Source organism: Cetorhinus maximus, chromosome 9 (assembly GCF_964194155.1).
Source record: "Cetorhinus maximus chromosome 9, sCetMax3.hap1.1, whole genome shotgun sequence".
NCBI classification, from domain to species: Eukaryota; Metazoa; Chordata; class Chondrichthyes; order Lamniformes; family Cetorhinidae; genus Cetorhinus; species Cetorhinus maximus.
The window spans coordinates 118358038-118376344 of NC_135887.1; the positions used below are offsets into that span (position 1 = coordinate 118358038).

General features: G+C 38.7%; 1 protein-coding gene across 4 annotated transcripts in view; it reads right to left on the bottom strand.

The window, feature by feature from the left end:
* LOC144684963 (Wilms tumor protein homolog) overlaps nt 1-18307 on the bottom strand; it is a 72777-nt gene that overhangs the window by 49986 nt on the left and 4484 nt on the right. For all 4 annotated transcript variants that reach the window (XM_078549435.1, XM_078549434.1, XM_078549436.1 and 1 more), the window contains exons 2-3: nt 8001-8123; nt 3682-3784 (exon numbers count right to left, since the gene is read on the bottom strand). In XM_078549435.1, the coding sequence (XP_078405561.1) occupies nt 3682-3784; nt 8001-8123 (226 nt within the window). The remainder of the gene's footprint in view (nt 1-3681; nt 3785-8000; nt 8124-18307) is intronic.

An 18307-nucleotide genomic window follows, 5' to 3' on the forward strand; every position in this document is an offset into this window, starting at 1 on the left:
TCATATTTATAGATTTTGAGCACTCTCAACCAATGCTGGTTTCTAGATTCTTTTGGTCAATAAAGTAGTACACATCATCCATCTTGATAAGCTCCTTTCCTTCCTCTATTACATCATTACCTCCTTCCCTTGACGTAAACTGGGCCATGTATTCAAAGTATTTTTGGATGCATGTGTGTTTTATTAACCTTTCCCATTTTATTTCGCTGAATTTAGCAACTCCCGTTAAATACATTCTCCGTTCATTACATCTTCACATATTCTTCACACATTTTACCGTGATCTTCACATATTCTTCATACGTATTACTGTGAATTTGGTCCAGATTTTGCTGAAACGGGGCATCTCAGTGTGTGCCCAGTTAGTTAGGCATATTGCCCTCATAGTTCGACACAAAAACATTTTACGGCCGAACTTGTTCATTGTGCAATCTGATCACAGGACATCTGGGATCTCAGTGGACGATGGGACCAACAGTCCATCTTCTTAACCAATGAGATTTAAGGATTGAGAAAGCAGCAGAGCAACAGAAGGAAATCGTGTGAATGAAAGTCAAATCAGGTACAGAAAGGGAAATAAGACGGAAAGGAAGATTGGACTAAGAGAGAGAAAAGAGACAGAAGGGAAAGTAAGACAAAAATATAACATTGATTAAATCTCTATCGTCTACTTCCTACCTGTAGGAAACTCGTTCGAGTTACCAACAGTCACAGATTGCAACTCTTTTCGAGTACAATCACAGTTCTTGGTTTCCGGGAGTGGGACATGAACCCACAACCCTCTGATTCAAAGGCGAGGGTGCTATGAACTGAGCCACAGCTGACACCTCCCTACCTGTAGGAAGAAGACTTCACCGTTTAAATTGTTTAACTTGTGGTCAGAGAGGTTGATTGGCATTGCACGAATATAAATCTCGTTCTTAATAAGCAAGTTAGGCAGTTCAATTCCAATTTTCTGCAGTGAGTTTACTGGGCAATTAATACACAAATGCAACAATTTCTTGAAATTATTGGGAGGTTGAGGGCGTGCTCTCGTTCTCAGAAGGGTAATGGCGGAGCAGCAAAAATCGTTCATCAATTTGTGGCGATTTGCCTTTGGGGGTATAACCTTCTCGCCACATACTGGACAATTTGCGCATTAATATCTGTGAATGTCTTTAAATTGTCATTTTGGCTGCAAAATCCGGGCAAATGTTTTCATGGCGAGTAAGCAACAACTCCAAACATTGAAAAAAGTTACGATCGTGTCCTTTTAAAAAAAAGTCTAGAACAGCAGATTGAGGAGGAAATCACAAATATAGTCAAGAGATTCAGATTACATCATCAACCATGAAAGGGAAGCTCGAGTGGATTGTGCAGGAGTCATCCAGTCCCTAAGATTATGGTACAGCCTTGAGCTGCTTGCTGCTTTACATGATAGCATGTACTCTTGTGTGTAAAATCATGCCTAGCTGTTGAGCCAACTGGAGAAAATGTATAAATTAATTAAAATGGAATGTGAAACCACAGAAGGCAAGCTTTCTGATCCAAGCAAGTGACTGGCTCAAGAGGTTGAGAAGGTTTGTATTGGTCCTTGGACTACCATAATTTCTTACTGAACAAACCGACTACTTATTACAGTTGAATAGCAAAATACTTCCCTGAGCCTCATTGACTGTGGCTCAGTGGATAGCAATCTCGCCTATGAGTTAGACGGTCGTCACTCTAGGGACTTGAAAATAAAATCTAGGCTGGCATTTTAGTGCTGTACACGAGTTCAATGCTGCACTGTTAGAGGTGCCATTGTTCAGATGAGATGTTACAGCCTGCCTGCCCTTAAAAGAATCCAAAGCACTATTTTGAAGAGCAGCAAGAGAGTTCTTCCCATTGTCCTGTGTCAATATTTATCCCTCAATCAACATCACTGAAACAGATGGTTTGGCCATTATCATACTGTAGTTTGTGGGAGCTTGCTGTGTGCAAACTTGCTGCTGCATTTCCTACATTACCACATTTCAAAACTACTTTATTAGCTGTGAAGCACTTTGGGACATTCTGAGGTCCTGAAAGGTGGTATAAAATGCAAATTCTTTCACTCTTAGTTCACATGCTGTGTTATACAAATATGCTTAACATAAGGGTCAGTACTGCAGTGAAATGTCAGCCTAGATTTTGTGCTTAAGTCTTTGGACTGAATGACTGCAAATGATAAATTATAGAAAAAAAAATCAATGAGTCATGTTCAACTACATCACTTACCAAAACTACATCACTCAACAACACCATGGGCCCAAAGTAGCTTATTTTTCTTACTTCATCAGTTCTCCACCATCTACTCCATGACTCCATGACTGTGACATTCTGCTACAGGTCTACAAGCTATTTGGTCAGTGTCTGTTGATGGCTATTTTGACAATGTTCCAACTGCAGAATTCTGGACACAATTCAAAGGAGTGGGAGTTCAAATGCCAGTCTCAGTTGGCAGTAGAAATCATTTGGCAATCCTTTACAGATTAATAAACGGACTTTTTATGATCAGTCCAGGAAAAGCCAACAAGGTTCTGGCTCACCCCACAAATACTAACACCCAGCTGGGAGAACATGTGGTTAACATGAATGTTGGAATAGAGAATCCACAGAGTAGCCAGTTACATCCTGACAACTGATGGGGAAAGCAGGGAACTAAGGGAGCATTGGTGAGGATCCCAACATGGGGGAAATGGGTTGACAATAGCATTAATTTGTTTTTACCAAATATCAAGTGGAAGTTCAATTTTGGAAGGAGAGTAATACAAAGAGAAATGGATGCGCTGACCTCATACAGGGTAAGGGTGAAAGTGGAGGAAGGGAAATCAGCCTTCATCAATGAAGCTGTGTCATGAGGTGATGGTTCACAACAATAATTTGTATTTATTAGAGCCTTTAACATTCCAAGGCACTTCACAGGGAATGTTATCAAACAAAATTTGGTACCTGCCATAAACAAAGGGAGCACTGACTGTCAGCATCTCTCCCAGTGCTAGGTTAGAGACAGCAAATCCATCTAACTGCCCATTCAGTCTTGGCACAGATACATTTCAATAAAATTTCAGGTGCCACATAGGACATTTGGTCAAGGAGGTAGATTTTAAGGAATGCCTTAAAGGAAGAGTGAGAGGTAGAGATGTGGAGAGGTTCAGGGAGGGAATTCCAGAACAAAAAGCCCAAGTAGCTGAAGGCAAAGCCAACAAGGATGGAGTAATTAAAATTGGGGATGTACAAGAGGCCAGAATTGGAGAAACGCAGAGATCTCAGAGTGTCACAGAGCTGGAGCATGTTACAGAGAAGGGGCTGTGCGGGTGCAAGGTCCATGGAAGGATTTGAACAGACGGATAAGAATTTTAAAATCAAGGCATTGCCCAACCAGGAGCCAATATAGATCAGCGAGTACAGTGGTGATGGGTGAACAGGACCTCATGCAGATAGTTCAACAACACAGTTGGCCAACTTACTTTCCTACTGAGCGAAAGATGGTAATCTGCTGATTACTTTCTGCCATGTGATAGAGCCCCACAGCAAATTGTGAGTCCTTAATTGAGGTGTGCCAAAGGAAGAATAAATAATTTGAACCCCTGTCCTTCCCCAATAATATACAGCATTAACAAACAAACTGCCAATGTTTCTTATCAATGCCAGATAATTAATGTGAGTGTGGAGATGTTACCTGTTATATGGGGATCTTAACAGCAGGGCCTGACTCCCAGCACAACTGTCTGTAGAGTTGTGGCAGCCATACACTGGCGGAGGGACTGTGTACTGCTGCTCTCCTGTGGAATAAGTGACAGATGAAAAATTATTCCTTGACTTGTCAAGCAATTGTAAAGCATGAACTGCTAATGGAATGATACAAAGTCAGTGTTAAGGTAGCATGGATGTGCTCCAGATATCTCATGACACTAGGCTTGACTCTATTGGGCACAAGTGGGATTTAACACACACACAATATTTTTGTTCTTAATTGTCATCACCATCGATTGTAAAGCAAACTTTATCAAGTATGATCAATATATTGTATTTTACCCACTTGAAGGTTCAGTCAAAATTGATGTATTTTTATATATTCTTACAAAAACAATGAACTGAAACAGTCACTGACTATCAAGTGAAAATAAACCACGATATGCCTCTTGGCATAGAGGGCCATGTGTGGAGCCTAAAGGCTTGAGAAACCCCCTTTACTCAGATCCTATCCAGCTCTCCTCCTGTGTATCTTTCCAAAACGGTTACTAAAATATGAAAATCTCTGAATTAACTATTGTACAGGTCCTTGGCATCTATAAATCTGAAACTTCCCAAGCTCATGTATCATTTAATTTTGCTTGTGTTTTGTCTTTTACTGAGTGTTCAACCAGCTACACACAAAGGAATATTTCTGTTACAATAGATTTCCAAATTCTGCATTTATTTAAATCAACTTATCACAGTTTAAGAATAAAAGGTTTCCCATTTAGGACAGAGATGGGGAGGAATGTCTTCACACAGAGGCTCGAGGCTGAGTCACTGAATATATTCAAGGCTGCATTAGACAGATTTTTGATCAACAAGGGAGTCAATAGTTATGGAGGACAGGCAGGAAAATGAGTTAAGGCTACAAACAGATCACCCATGATCTTATTGAATGGCGGAGCAGGCTCGATGGGGTGAATGGTCTACTCCAGCTTCTCTTTCTTCTGATCTTATGAACTAATGTTGATATTAACGTTGGCCATACATAGTCAACTGTTAGTGGGCTGACATGTCAATTGGGTACGTACACTAGGTTCAAACATTGTAAAACCAAATGTTAACTTATAAAATATGAGCTTGTTAAACACATTTACTGTCCTACTTTCAGATTAGTTTATATGTCTTTCTGAAATTAATTGACACATGTTTATGTGTATCTCGTCCATTAATTTTGCTTCCCATCACTTGGAGAATTAGCACATACCAGAAAATTCCATTTCTTTAAATTATGTATATATATTATATACATACATACACACATGTGGGCCCGATTTTAACTCTGTAAGCTAATGGGTTTTGAGTGAGTGAGAATCGGACGCACACTAATGTTCACATGAACTGTGGAAATGGAATTGAACGTTATTTGGAATATGCGTCTGATTATTTTTTAAGATAGTGTTTGCTTATATTACCGTGAAAAGTTTTGAATGCAAACTACTTACTTGTCCATCCATCACCGAACTTTAATTAAAATCCAAAGTTATATACGAAAGGAAATACTGGTAGGGTGAGACGAAACTGGGGAGCAGGAGGTTCGTGTGGAGTATAAACACCGGTATGGACCAGCTAAACTGGACGATCTATTCCTGTGCTAAGTAATTTTACCAAAAAGTCACCGTATGCGTCCATTAATTCAATACAATTCAATGAGCCTTTAAGAGATTAGATCTGCTTTTACAGCTTCGTCTACTAGAGACCTTGCCAACTTTCCTCTTTATTAAATTAATTGCGACTTTAGATTAAAAGTGTTGCATGTTTGAGATGACACTGTGATGAAAACCCTGCTGAATTGTTTAATGGACTGGAACCCACAGACCAAGCGGTTTAGCTTGTCCACATTTTCAGAACAAACAAACGTGCTTCTTATGATCGCAGCTTCAGCTTAATTTTCCAGTATATTGATAGATGGAAACATTGACCCGTCCAAATATATGGCAATAATAAAGCAGTGCCTCTTTGGTTTTCTTTTTAACTGTCTAAAAGGGAGAAGTTGAAGATGTCAAATAATAAAATGTTTCCTGTGTGTGGTAACATGTAACATAAAATTAGAATTGTGTTATATCGCTGAAATCCGGTCAAATCTATAGGGCGCTTTACTGTTATTACCCATTTACTCCAGTGTAATCTAGACGCACCTACACCATGCGCCACAGAGCTGTAACAAGGCAGTGTTGTACATGCCTTTCACATTTATAGCAGGCGTCGTTATTGCAGTCTTTCCGTGCTGAGAGCAAATGTAAACTCTCACAGGCGAATCAGCAAACATATAGCAGCTACAGTGATAACTGTGCTGATTTGAGACTGTTATAACAGGTGTAAAATACAAGATAAAAGGTGGAACTTTTGAATTGGGTGGGTGGCAAATAGGATGCCCGTTGCATAATCCCTGCCTATTTTTCTTCCTACAGACTTCAGAAGTCGCCCGCTTTATACCCCCGCCGACATCGTAAAGTTCCGCCCAGGGAAACGCTGCTTGTAGATAATATTGCAGTTTATGTCATATAATTTTGGGAGAGAGGCTGGTTAGTGTCCTAGCTAACAGTATATAACATTCCGTTTTCTGAAGACGAAGGTTCAATGAAAATGATTAAAGGGGTGTTGTATATGTGATTAACTTCGCGACAGGTTGTAACTATGTAAGATTAAACGAGTTCCGTCACGAGTTTGTCGAATTTCAGGTTCTCACCCAGACCTTCCAACATGGTAAATCTGACCTTGTCGGGACTGCTCGAAAATCAACAAATCTCTCCGGAACATTTAGCAGCTAACTGCAGAGATAACTCAATAGCTCTTTGCAGCCTTAACATCAGCTGCACTCACCATGTGACCAAAAGTGTTCAAACCAACACGGAAAAAACATTCAATCCACAGGATAATAAATCGGATCTCACCGTGAACAAGGATCTCACTGCGTAATCACTCACAATAAACGTTTCTGGTTTCTCCAACATTCAGTAGACATTTTAAACTGGATTGTCCCTGTGTTTATCAACAAGTGCAAACAGACCATTCTTCAGTGTTGCTATAAATTAGTTTAAAAATAGATTATTGCAGTTATTTTTTTTAAAAAGGCCATCAACCTGTAATTAGTGTCTAGATGCACGTCCTGAAATTGAAGTGGGACATTGGAAAATGAATGGCGAACAAATTCATTTGATATTCCTCTCTCAGCTCTGTTAACAGGGCCATTAATCTATTTAAATAACATTTCCACTAAGATACGGGACAGAGGCATTTCGGGCAAGCTCAGTGAACTTTTGGCTGCCAATATCCCACGGGGTAATTTGAGAAGTACAAACTTTTCGACCTAAACTAAAATACATGATCTTTGTGCCCTTTTATAGCATTGTATGAAATCCTACAAGGACTGCTACCTGTAGTGGACTAAATGTGGATGCTCAGCAATATTAGGCAGTTTTAGCAAACATGTCTATTTGTGGCTCATCAAACCATATACGCTTGGTTTTGCTGTCCTCCGATATCATAATGCTGAAGGCATTGAAAATGCATAATATGTAAGTGGTATGTTTAATTGCATTAGCGAAGTGCATTTAATCAGGACTTTTTTTTACCCAATTGTTATGGCCGGTGCTGTTGGTAAAGTGGAGTTATTTAAAAATCCCAGAGGGAAACTTTAAACAACTGTCATAACCTATAATTTTAAGTGTTATGTTTGAGATGCGACTCTAAACTCAGGAATCAGACCACTAGTTCTCGAGGTTTTACATTAAACTAAATGAAACATTTTATTAATTTACACAGGTTAAAATATATGTATACATGGCTACAAATTACTACTATCATAACTTTCAACAAATTCCCAAACTAATCTTCATTAAGGCAACAGCAACCCATAGACTTAACCAAACACCAGGCAAAGCATTTTCACCTTACAAATTCAAAATGAGGTTCTTTTCACTGTGGAGCTAGTTGGAGGTTTGCCTTTTGGCCTTACATTGCCTTAACTTTTAAAAGTTTTTTTTTTCATTCTGGCTGATAGTTGTATCGCGTCTCAAAGACGCAACATTGACCAAGAAGTTTCAGGCTGAACAAAAATAGTTTTCACCAAGAGTTAAAAATTGCGATGTTATTTCCCGGACCAAACTGCACTAAGAAAAGTTTTAAAATGGTAGCTGGCTATTGTTGCAAAAAAATAAAGTAACTAGTAATTCGAATTGTTAGACCAGAGAAACACCTGGCCTGGTGTTTTTTTTCTAAGTAAACCTTGCTTTGCCCTTTGGAGTACTAAAGTGTTACCTATACTGCTCTGTTGGTTGATGGGGTCTTCATGTTTGAAGGCGTGATTCGAGAACTGAGGAGTGTGATGGCTGGGAGTGTGACCATAACCTGGAGTCCCATCGAAAGTCACAGCGCTGTAACCTGAAACAAACACAAATATCACATCAGCAAATAGTTAGACAACCTGATAAAAGAGAGTGGATTGATCTAAATGCTAATAAATAAAGAGCCAGCATTTATATAGTCCCTTCCGCTCCCTCGGGAAGTCCCGAACATTTTCATGCAAACAAGCGCTTTTTAGAATGCAGTCGTTGTTAACTTTTAGTAAAGGCAACAACTTTTATCATGCAGCAAGATCCCATAAGCTGCGGATGAGTTAAATATCCCGGCAATCTTTTTTTTTAATGGCTTTGGTCAAGGGAGGAATGATGACCAGAATACCAAGAGACCTCCCTGGACTCCGTCTAATAGGACCATAGGATCGTTTACGCCCAACGTGAAGGGGGACAGGAATTAAAATTCAACCTTGACAGAAATGCAAAATGGCTGAAATGTGGGTTGGTCACCTGTTAAATAACCCATGGGTTAGATCTTGACTCGGTGTAATAGTGTAAAATGAGAGATAGTGATTCGGCAATATATTTCCATCGCTCCCATTGAAGCTAAAGAAAACATTGTGAGATGTAAAACAGAATGCTGAATCTCTATCAGCCATTTTACACTATGGTGCAAAGTCAAAATCGACCTCACTCAACACAAGACTAAAATCGGCACAGCTTTTAATTCAAAGCGCATTACAGAAATAAAGATCACATTCCACTCTGCTACTCAGGGTTTTGGGATGCAAATTTAAAATGTTTCTAAATATCAAATGACTAAATCCCGGAGAACATTCATGAATATTGCAGAAATTGAAGTCTGAAGATAAAATGCACAAAATAATTCTCGCTGCCATTCAAAGCAGTTCAGTGCAAATAAGGCACCCGAATGTTTCTGATAGACCTGGTGAGCGCTATATAAATGCATGTAGTTTGTTACATAAAGTGCGTTGTGGTAGTCATGTTCACTGTTTATGTTTAAACGATAAAAAAAAGGTTCTCCACCGTGGTTACAAAACACATTTTTTAATATATATTTGACTTGTATTGCAGGCTGCATGTTAACCATCTCGACTGCATCATAATGGAAACGACGGAATAGTCCTCCCTCCAATTTAAAAAAAACAAGGAGATTCAGAAAGATGAAGGTCGGGAAGGCAAGGAGGGCGATGGTCGACGTGGATGTTGGGCCTAGGACCAATGTGGTTAAGGCAAATGGTGGGTCACTGCTAAAAACGGGAGATATGAGTCATTGGAAGGAAACCTCGAACGGCAAAAGGCAACATAAAAGGCGGAAGGAAGTTGAAACAAAACAGAGCAGCATATGAACGAGGTGTAAGCAAAGGGGTACAGTGGATAAAGTTCTATAGAAATGTCAATGGAAATGTTTCTATTCAGTTTCAGAATCAATGTTCTAAACTAAGCTTAAATATGAACGTGACAAAGAATGAATGCTCAAAGTGCGACAACTCAAAGTTAGCTGAAACTGGAGGAAGGTCAAGATTTCCAAGCAGCCAGCCTCGGAGTTCAAGCAAAGAGAGAGTTAACAAAGGGAGGAGTGGGATAATCTTGATTATTAATCGGTGTTCGCGAGCCCTTCATGCAAATTCACAGCAGAAATGATTAGGGACTGGCTAAAAACCTGTCAAACGAACTGATAAAAGTTCACCGGGGGGGAGGTGAACAGGTTTGAGCATACAAAACATGATATGCAAAGTCGAGTCTTCCTGAGAAAGAAGTAAAATTGGAAGAATCAGTACAGAGCCAAAGCATCGCATAATTTGTGAACCGTGCAATCGGCAGAGGCGCCATATTAGGTTTTAATTTGGGGGCATTGGAATATTTGTTCTATAAATAGTCGCAAAATTGGAGATACACATTGACGAGAATGGAACACGGAACAGTTAAAGCACTAGAATTCAGAATTACAGAAGTAAAAATAAGAAAAGGATTTAGCTACAATTTTGTAGGATATGACAGTCAAACTACGAGGTGACATACTGTTTTAACCATACCATACATACAACCATACAAAATAAATGCGATATAAATCCGAGTCAAATGGGTAACTAAAGGTTAGTATATGGGTAAATCGTCAACTTTTTTCATGCCAATTGTAAGTAAAAAGGCACAGCATTTCCCTTTCCTCCACAGTACATGTTTCATTGCCACTGGCATCACCAAAGCTTTTGTATTGTAATAATGTACTATCTGCAGTGAGGAAAACAATAGGTTTAGCTGAATCACGGGCTATTTTCTGAGATAAGAAGCAATTGCTAGGACACATTGGTATGAGGAATTCGATTGCCAAACCTGGCCTTGTTGCCCTTGTTGGTGCAAATAGGAGGAGTAGAGAATCACAAGTGCATTAGGAAGACAAAACATTTGAGGAGCTGAGAGTAACAATTGCAGGAGATTTCTTTTTTGGCTTTGGGGAAAGAGTTGATTGGAGACGTAAAAATGTTGTAGCGGAGCTGATATCACCAGATGAAATAACATATAATGATGATAATTTGAGAGTAGATGAATTGTTTTGTAGATTTGATGGAGTTAGGGAGGAAAGAAGGCTGGAATAAAAGCAAAAGAAAGAATTTGCATTTATATAATACCATTCACAACTTCAGAACACCTGAAAGCATTTTACAACCAATGCAGAACTTTTGAAGTGTAATCACTATTGTAAGGTTGGGTAAGAAAATTTGGGGGCAACTAAAGAGAAAATTAAAGGCCCAAAGATAGGTCGAAATCAATAGAAAATACGTACTGCTGTATGCATATTAATTAAATCATCAAAGACAAAATGATGGACAGACCAATTTCCCTGTAGATTTCTAGATGACTAAGATTTTGAGTATAGTTTTTTTTTTCCAATTTTAATTACAGAATTAAAAATCACATTCCACTCTTCTACTTGGGCTTTCAGCGGAGGTTTTTATTAAAAGATGCAATGTAAATGTTTCTAAATATCACATTACTAAACCCAGAACAGCATCCATGAATATTGAAGAAATTGAAAGTAACAGGTGGAGGGAGGTGAATTTTGGTAAAGATCCTCTATCATTAAAAACAGAACAGATATCAATGGCCTAGAAAATAACCCACTAAAGCCTGCCCTGGGCATGACACCAGGAAAGATTAGACTACAAAAGGTCATTGACCTGAAATGTTAATTCTGGTTCTCCCTCCACAGATGCTTTCTGATCTGTTGAGTATTCCCAACATTTTGCGGTTTCGTTATGCAATATATTTAAATACATTATATGGCCTCTCTGGTGGCCCATTGGGTAAACTGACATTCTTGTGAAACCACAATCAATCATTAAACCATTTGATAGGTTGGCCTCATCTGGATCACAAGTATGGCCCTGCAAGGGCCTTAGTGCAACAGGCAAAGAACAAAATCCGTACAGGTCCTGCTCCTAAACCCAATCCTGTGATCACGAAATGTGCATTTGGATAGGTGTCAAAGTGGACTGGAGTGAGCTAAACTGTGATGTCTCATGGTCAAACAGTCTGCTTAACCATATTATCAAGGCATACTGATGAAAACCCTACTTGGTAAAAGTATTGGAATGCTTCATGCCTATTTCAGCATGAGTCAGCATTTTCAAGAGAAGAGGTGAAATGTGAGCTGAGTATAAAGGATAATATATGAGCAATAAGCTGTAACGAATAATCCAGGCCTTGCAATTGTTTTAGTGTTTTGTGAATGTAAAACTATCACTAAAGAAAGACAATGCTGGGAATTTTATACATCTTAATATTATTACTTTAATTATACACCTGACAAGTTCCCTCAGAAGAGAAGTAATGGTAAGCCTCAGTTTAAACGTATCTAGTCAATCTACTGGACCTCTTGGGAACTTCGTAAATGTACTTCTGACTTTTGTCAATGTAATGAAAAATTAGATGTTCTCACTTGCTCCTTTGTATCATTACAAAATACCAACTAGGGAAAGGAACTTTGTATGTCTGTATAACATGCAAGGGCAGAATTCCCTTCTGGTTGAGCTCAGTGCAAGGCTCCGAAGATAATATAGCTACAATCTGCTACCCGAGGATTGAACACTACAGATACAGCTCTGAGATTTGTCACCACAGTAAAACTGCAACTTTAGAAAAGGTGGTTGCTCATGAAAACATGAACAGGGCTGAAAACTGGATAGAAAATGACTAGATGACTAGAAAACAGAAAACAAAGTGTAGTTTTACTTATATAATATATATTTCTGGGCTTAAAATTTCCAGCTTAAAGTGTTTGCTTTACATTCACAGAGCATAGAACTCAGCATTTCACATAAGATGCATGATTTTTGGAGTTCCACAGAGATTGGTACTCCATCATTTATTTCCCACTTCCAAAATGACCCCAAGATTGTACTAGCTGGATTTCTACATTTGTAAAAACCACATATGCATGTAACCAAATTATACGTTGCATAAATTGGTGTTGCAAAGGATTTAGAGAATCTAGGCACTTTAATGATGGGGAAATAGTCTTTTCATGTTCAGATTTATGTTCTATACATGTATGGCAAACATTGGAAGCAGATCTATACATGGACACACTTGACAAAATAAAAATCCAAGCAGCATATAGGAAGACATTTAAAATAAAAGGCATATAAAATAATTGGCAAAAGAACCAGAAGGGAGATTAGGAGATTTTGTTTGTTCAGAAAGTTGTCATGATCTGGAATGCACTGCCTGAAATGGTGGTGGAGGCACATTTGATACTAACATTTAAAGGAGAATTGGATATATTATTGAAGGGGGAAAATGCAGGGCTATCTGGAAAGAGCAGGGACATAGGACTAATTGCAACATTCTTTCAAAGATCCAACACAGGAACACTGGGCCGAATGGCCTCCTTCTGTATCGTATTGTTCTGTTTCTATGAATGTAACCTTGCAAAATGCTTACATCTTCAGGTGATGTTAAGTTTTGTGTCTTTTGCATTTGCTTACATCACAATCCATGTTCATCTCACTTTTCTACATTATATTCTCTATTCCCTTTGATTATCTGTGTCACAGTTCTTGTTTCAATCTCTCATCAACTTAAAAATATCTTGGTCTTGAAAACAGAGTGCAAGAATCCATCTACTGACAATAAGTAGAAATGAGAACCCAATCAGCAAACTTGGTGTCAAATGTGTCAAGAACTCAAAATGATAAAATTTGGTGGCAGCATTAGGAGCTAAAAAAAATTAGATGAAAAAGCTCAATGGAAGTAATATAGAATGTGTTAACCTGTGAGGCTGAACTTTGTGAAGCCCAATAGACAATTGCAATTGCAAAATGTGAACAAAGTGTATTATAAATCAGGAATGTAATCAGTGAATAAAATGGCTCCATTCCTGGTCATGGGTTACTTATTAACACTGCATAAAATTAATTTAAGTGGAAGACTATCTAGAAATGACAGGTCCACATAATAGGAATACTATTTGAAACAAAGTAATCTAGTGATGATTTATCATATGTCCATAGAAAGTCCAGGCACCAGTTAGTTTGTGTATTGTGTACGTGAATATTTCTGCTCAGATAATTTTTGTGCCAAAAGAACCATTTGTCCTATAACCTTGTGTTCCTGCTCTACAATAACTCTTCATATGTCTGCATTCCAGGAGATCTGTACCTATGCTACCTGTAAATACATCAAACAATGGCTGCCTGGGAATATGCTACAAGATGTAATACAATCTTTAGATTTTGATGAATTTACAAACCATAGTTAGTTGGGGTGAACTCATGTCTTCATTGCCTTCAGAGGCATTCAGTTGTGTTACAGCTTTCAGCTCCACTCCCAGAGCCCTCTGTTATTCTTTACTTAGTCAAAACCCAATGGCTCATTAGGTAATATATAAATCACTTTCTTTCACACAACAAAATCCAATTTTGTCTCTAGGTATTTGGTGAGAAAAAAGAAAAACTGATAAGCTCACACATTGGTTTAGATCAGAATGTCAACTTGCCCCATTGACGCAATCTAATAAAAAGTCACCACGGGTATGAGGCAAATCTTTGCAAAAAGCATAGAAGGAAAATAATTTAGGAATGGTAGCTGACCCCTTCACTAAAACCTTTCCCACAGTGTAGAAAGGCAATTAATAATACAAATAGAATGACGTAGTGTTTGGCTAGAAGCAGTGATAGTGATAATAGTTCAATAGTCTTCAGAAGCACATTTGTGTTTGAATCTAAACCAATGTGTGAGCTTATCAGAGAGAAAAGTAACTGATCGTTCATAATCTTGAAATTGTATGTTATGAAAGGAGGTTGAGGGAGTTCAAGTTATTATCTTGACATAAAAACACGGGGCATGATAGAAATATCTAAAGCAGCTAAGGATTTGGACAAAATTGAAATGAGTTTGATGTTGTAGCAATTCTGGGTAACCCCAACACAGAAACCGTCTCCAAATTTGGAGAGAAAGACAAGAACTATCACAGAGCTCCAGAGAAATGTATTGTTAGAGATGTTTAAACATTGGATAAACTGCCATCTCTTGCAGTAAAAGCAGCCACCCACACCCAAAAACTAGATCCATATAAAAAAGATACCTTTCGACAAGAAGGAATACAGGAATACAAGCCGGAATCTGGTATTAAGTAATGACTCAGATGTTAAAATGATATTGAAGAGACTTAGTACCTCAGAAGTGAAGACAACTGGGAATAAATGACGAGACATGATTGCACTGCCTGTTACCCCAGTCATCCGGAAGACTGGGATGAGGTTCTGAAGAATGAAACAATAAATAAGACTTCCCAAGATAACCCTTGATCTTCCTCTTTTTTTACTTAAAAATTACAATCATTTCTGCAATGATAAACTTGACCGTTTCTGTTATTAAGTAAACCGACCTTAATGCCCGAGAGTTATTCCTTTCCCTTTAATATACTCCAAATGATTTTCAGAATTCGTTGAAACAAACCCCCTAAGTAAGCATGTAGTAGAGTCAGTAGGTTCCCAGTTTTATTCTTGGAGAGAAACATCACTAGACATTTTTTTTTCTCTGTTTTCTACTTGCTTACGCAGTAATCAATCTGTCCTGCGCTTCGTTTCCGATAACCACTTCGGCTGCCTAATTTAATCCCAGAATTTCGGCAAGATTCGTTCGGGACTCCACAGACAGACCAAGTCTGTCCTGGAGACATGGTACTGTACCACCCCCCCGTAGAACATTGCACCCTTTGGGTGAAAAATATTCATAAATGGTAAATCAAATCCACGCGGGTTTACAATTGATCCACTCTAGTCATTTGTCCCTCCTTTTCTTGTTTCAGATTCTCTCTTCTAAATTGCACATGACACTGAGGTTCTCTACGTATCCTCTAACAAAATTTGTGTTATGATTGAACTAAAATTACGAACCCAGAGACAGGGTACGAGCGCTATACCAACGCAGATCTTTTACATTTTTGAGTTTGGAATTGGCTGAAGGTTTTATTTGAAATTGGTAACAGAAAACAAAAAGGCCCGATTAAATTCACTGCAGAAAATCGAAAAGAAAGCACCGTTGAATTGGTACGAGGCGTTGGCTCCCAAGATTCGTCCTAAATAACCGGGGCAAAATGTACACTGAAGTTCACAAAACAGGAACGGTGAGGTTTTTTTTAAAAAAAAAGTTGTAAATAATTGCGCCCGTTGAAAAGAGCCCGGGTGTAACATGTATTGCTGGCGTTGGTGCAATCACTGCGCCCGGAAATTAACTGCATGCGCTGTTTCTTCGCTGTTGGCGGAATTCCTAACACTGTGCGCTGGAACCCGCTTTCCACGGAATTGATGGACTGAGTCCCATCGGATTGTGAATTGTTCAGCAAAGATGCTGCTACAAGACATTAATAAATCTTGAGCTGCCGCCCTATATTAAACAACAAAAACTCAGCAACAATAGACACAAGACTACTAATAGAATGTAGTAAACTATTGTAAATAAGAATGCCCTGTGTTTTTGCAGGAGATTTACTATTACAGTATTTCAAGTCTGGATTTCAATCCTCCCAATGCATAATTATATACTTGATAATGTTTGCTTATTTCGAGTGAATTGTGAATTTACTGACCATTAGTATCTCTCTGTCTATAATTTTCTCATAACGAATGAAGATTGTTCAAAAAACCTGTAACTGATTGAAACTATTTTAGGGACCTGTGTAAATTTCTGACGTGAAAAGTTAGTTAATGCCGAGTGTTGAATCTGCATTGTTTAAAAACAAACACATTGATTCTATTGATTGCCAGGTGAAGTTGAAGAAATTTGCCACGTTATTTTAGGATCGCGTTATTTTGTTTCGTAAAGTTTGAATCTTAAACAAATCAGAATTGTTTAACGTGACGAGGTTCCCCTTCTAGAAAAAAGTAGTTGATTTGAAAATATTCCTGCAATATTTTCAAATATAAAGCAAATGTAAAAAATATTTTTTTCAATATAAAGCAAGTCAGATTTGCAAATTCGTAAATCTCAAAGGGTTTGTGCAGGTTCAATTTTCTGTAACTGTTAGTTTGCTGTAACAAAGGAAAATGTGCGATGCTCAGAACATTCCGGGCAAAACGGATTTTATTGCACGGAAAGCTAAAAGGGGAATATTCCTAAGAAGTTAAATTATTTTCGTGTGGAAGCATCCTTTCCGCCTTGTGTTTTCGGGTATTAAATTTAACCACCGATTTCTAAACTCTTCTGTAAAATCTTCACATTGGGCGCGGTCTACGTTCTTTCTATCTTATGCTATGGGGATCACCTATTTTATACATAACCATTGTTATTGGTATTAACACCACAGTGTTTGGGAAACATGTTGACATCTTATAACTCTTTAAATCGGTGGTGCTAAAAGCCCTAAGCTCTGCATCATATATATATGTGAGGCGTGGAACGCAATGAGAAATGATAAGATGCAGCATTGAACCCCCCCCTCCCCCCAATACTACCGCATGGTTTAGTTGGAGGAAGACATATTATAAGCTAAAACAAAATCAATTATACTCCATACCGCAAACCGAGCCTTCTGTCAGTGATTTCAACCAAAACTCAAAAGGGCATGGATTCTAACCGAATACAAGGGTAATTTATAACACAGGAAAGCTTGGCTTCTGTTGCTTTGATGGTGCTGTAAGTAGGGTGCCTATAGTTTGTTTTTATAATAATATTTATCCCGTGAAAGACAATCTTCATCTGTCCAATGGATCACAATCCTCTGCTCCCGTTTCCATAGCACGATCCTGACTAATTAACACTGAGCCTGAAAGGGCCTCCGCCGCACAAGTTCCACTTTCACATAAAATGAAATGGCCTCCCACTGCAGAAAGCAAATTGCCTCTGTCAGTAAATAAATAAACAAGCCGAAGTGCGAAACCCGAAGTGACAGAAAAAGTTCCGCGTCTGCATTTGACCCCTCCAGGATACCCCGCCGTAAATCAACCTTTCCAACGCCCGACTTTCAATTATCTGGACTATTTTTTTTTTTAAAAACGCGCACCGGATTCCTGATCTAATTAGAAAGTCATAATTTGTTTTAAAAGGAGTCCCTTTCGTTAATAAGATCAGCTGGCGTGCAACTTGCGTCGATTCAAGGCCTCAAGTTGGTCCATGTTCGCCTGTTTCAATTGGACACTTTAATAATCCAGAGTGCTTGTGCGGGCCTTTCACCTGCGTCCCGAAGACTTCACATGCAGTGAATTAAATGTGCAGTTATATTAGTTATTGTGTGGATAAATATAAGGTTAAAATCGAATTTTCTTTGGCAGAGTTAAATAGGCATTTGAACGGCCTGTTCGATAGAATCAGTGCTTAAGAGTTTCTTGTTGTATCGACTGTGAGTGCATTGACCACCCCTTGTTACCAGTCAGGTTCCCAAAATGTTGGCACGATTGTTACTTTCAAATCTCGATTCCAAATACGTCCAACCCGGTCACCCAACGCGAAAACTTTAACCGTGAAAACAGTGCAGTGGCCTACATGACTCCTTCCTGCTATTAGTAAATATCGTTCCGTCGCTCCCAGACCTGCATTTCGAAATATTGGGCTGTCAAGTCCTTATGGGCATGTTAGCATTTTACAGAGCCGATTCGGGCTTCACTCCGCCTGTTAACGCTACCTACGGGCACACAGGTCCGCTCGATCTAAAGTGCACAGGGGGGGAGATAAAAACGGCTTGTTAAAGCGCAAACTGTCCCTTGTCACCCACCACAGTAGCTTGATCCCACACAGCACTGTGAATTA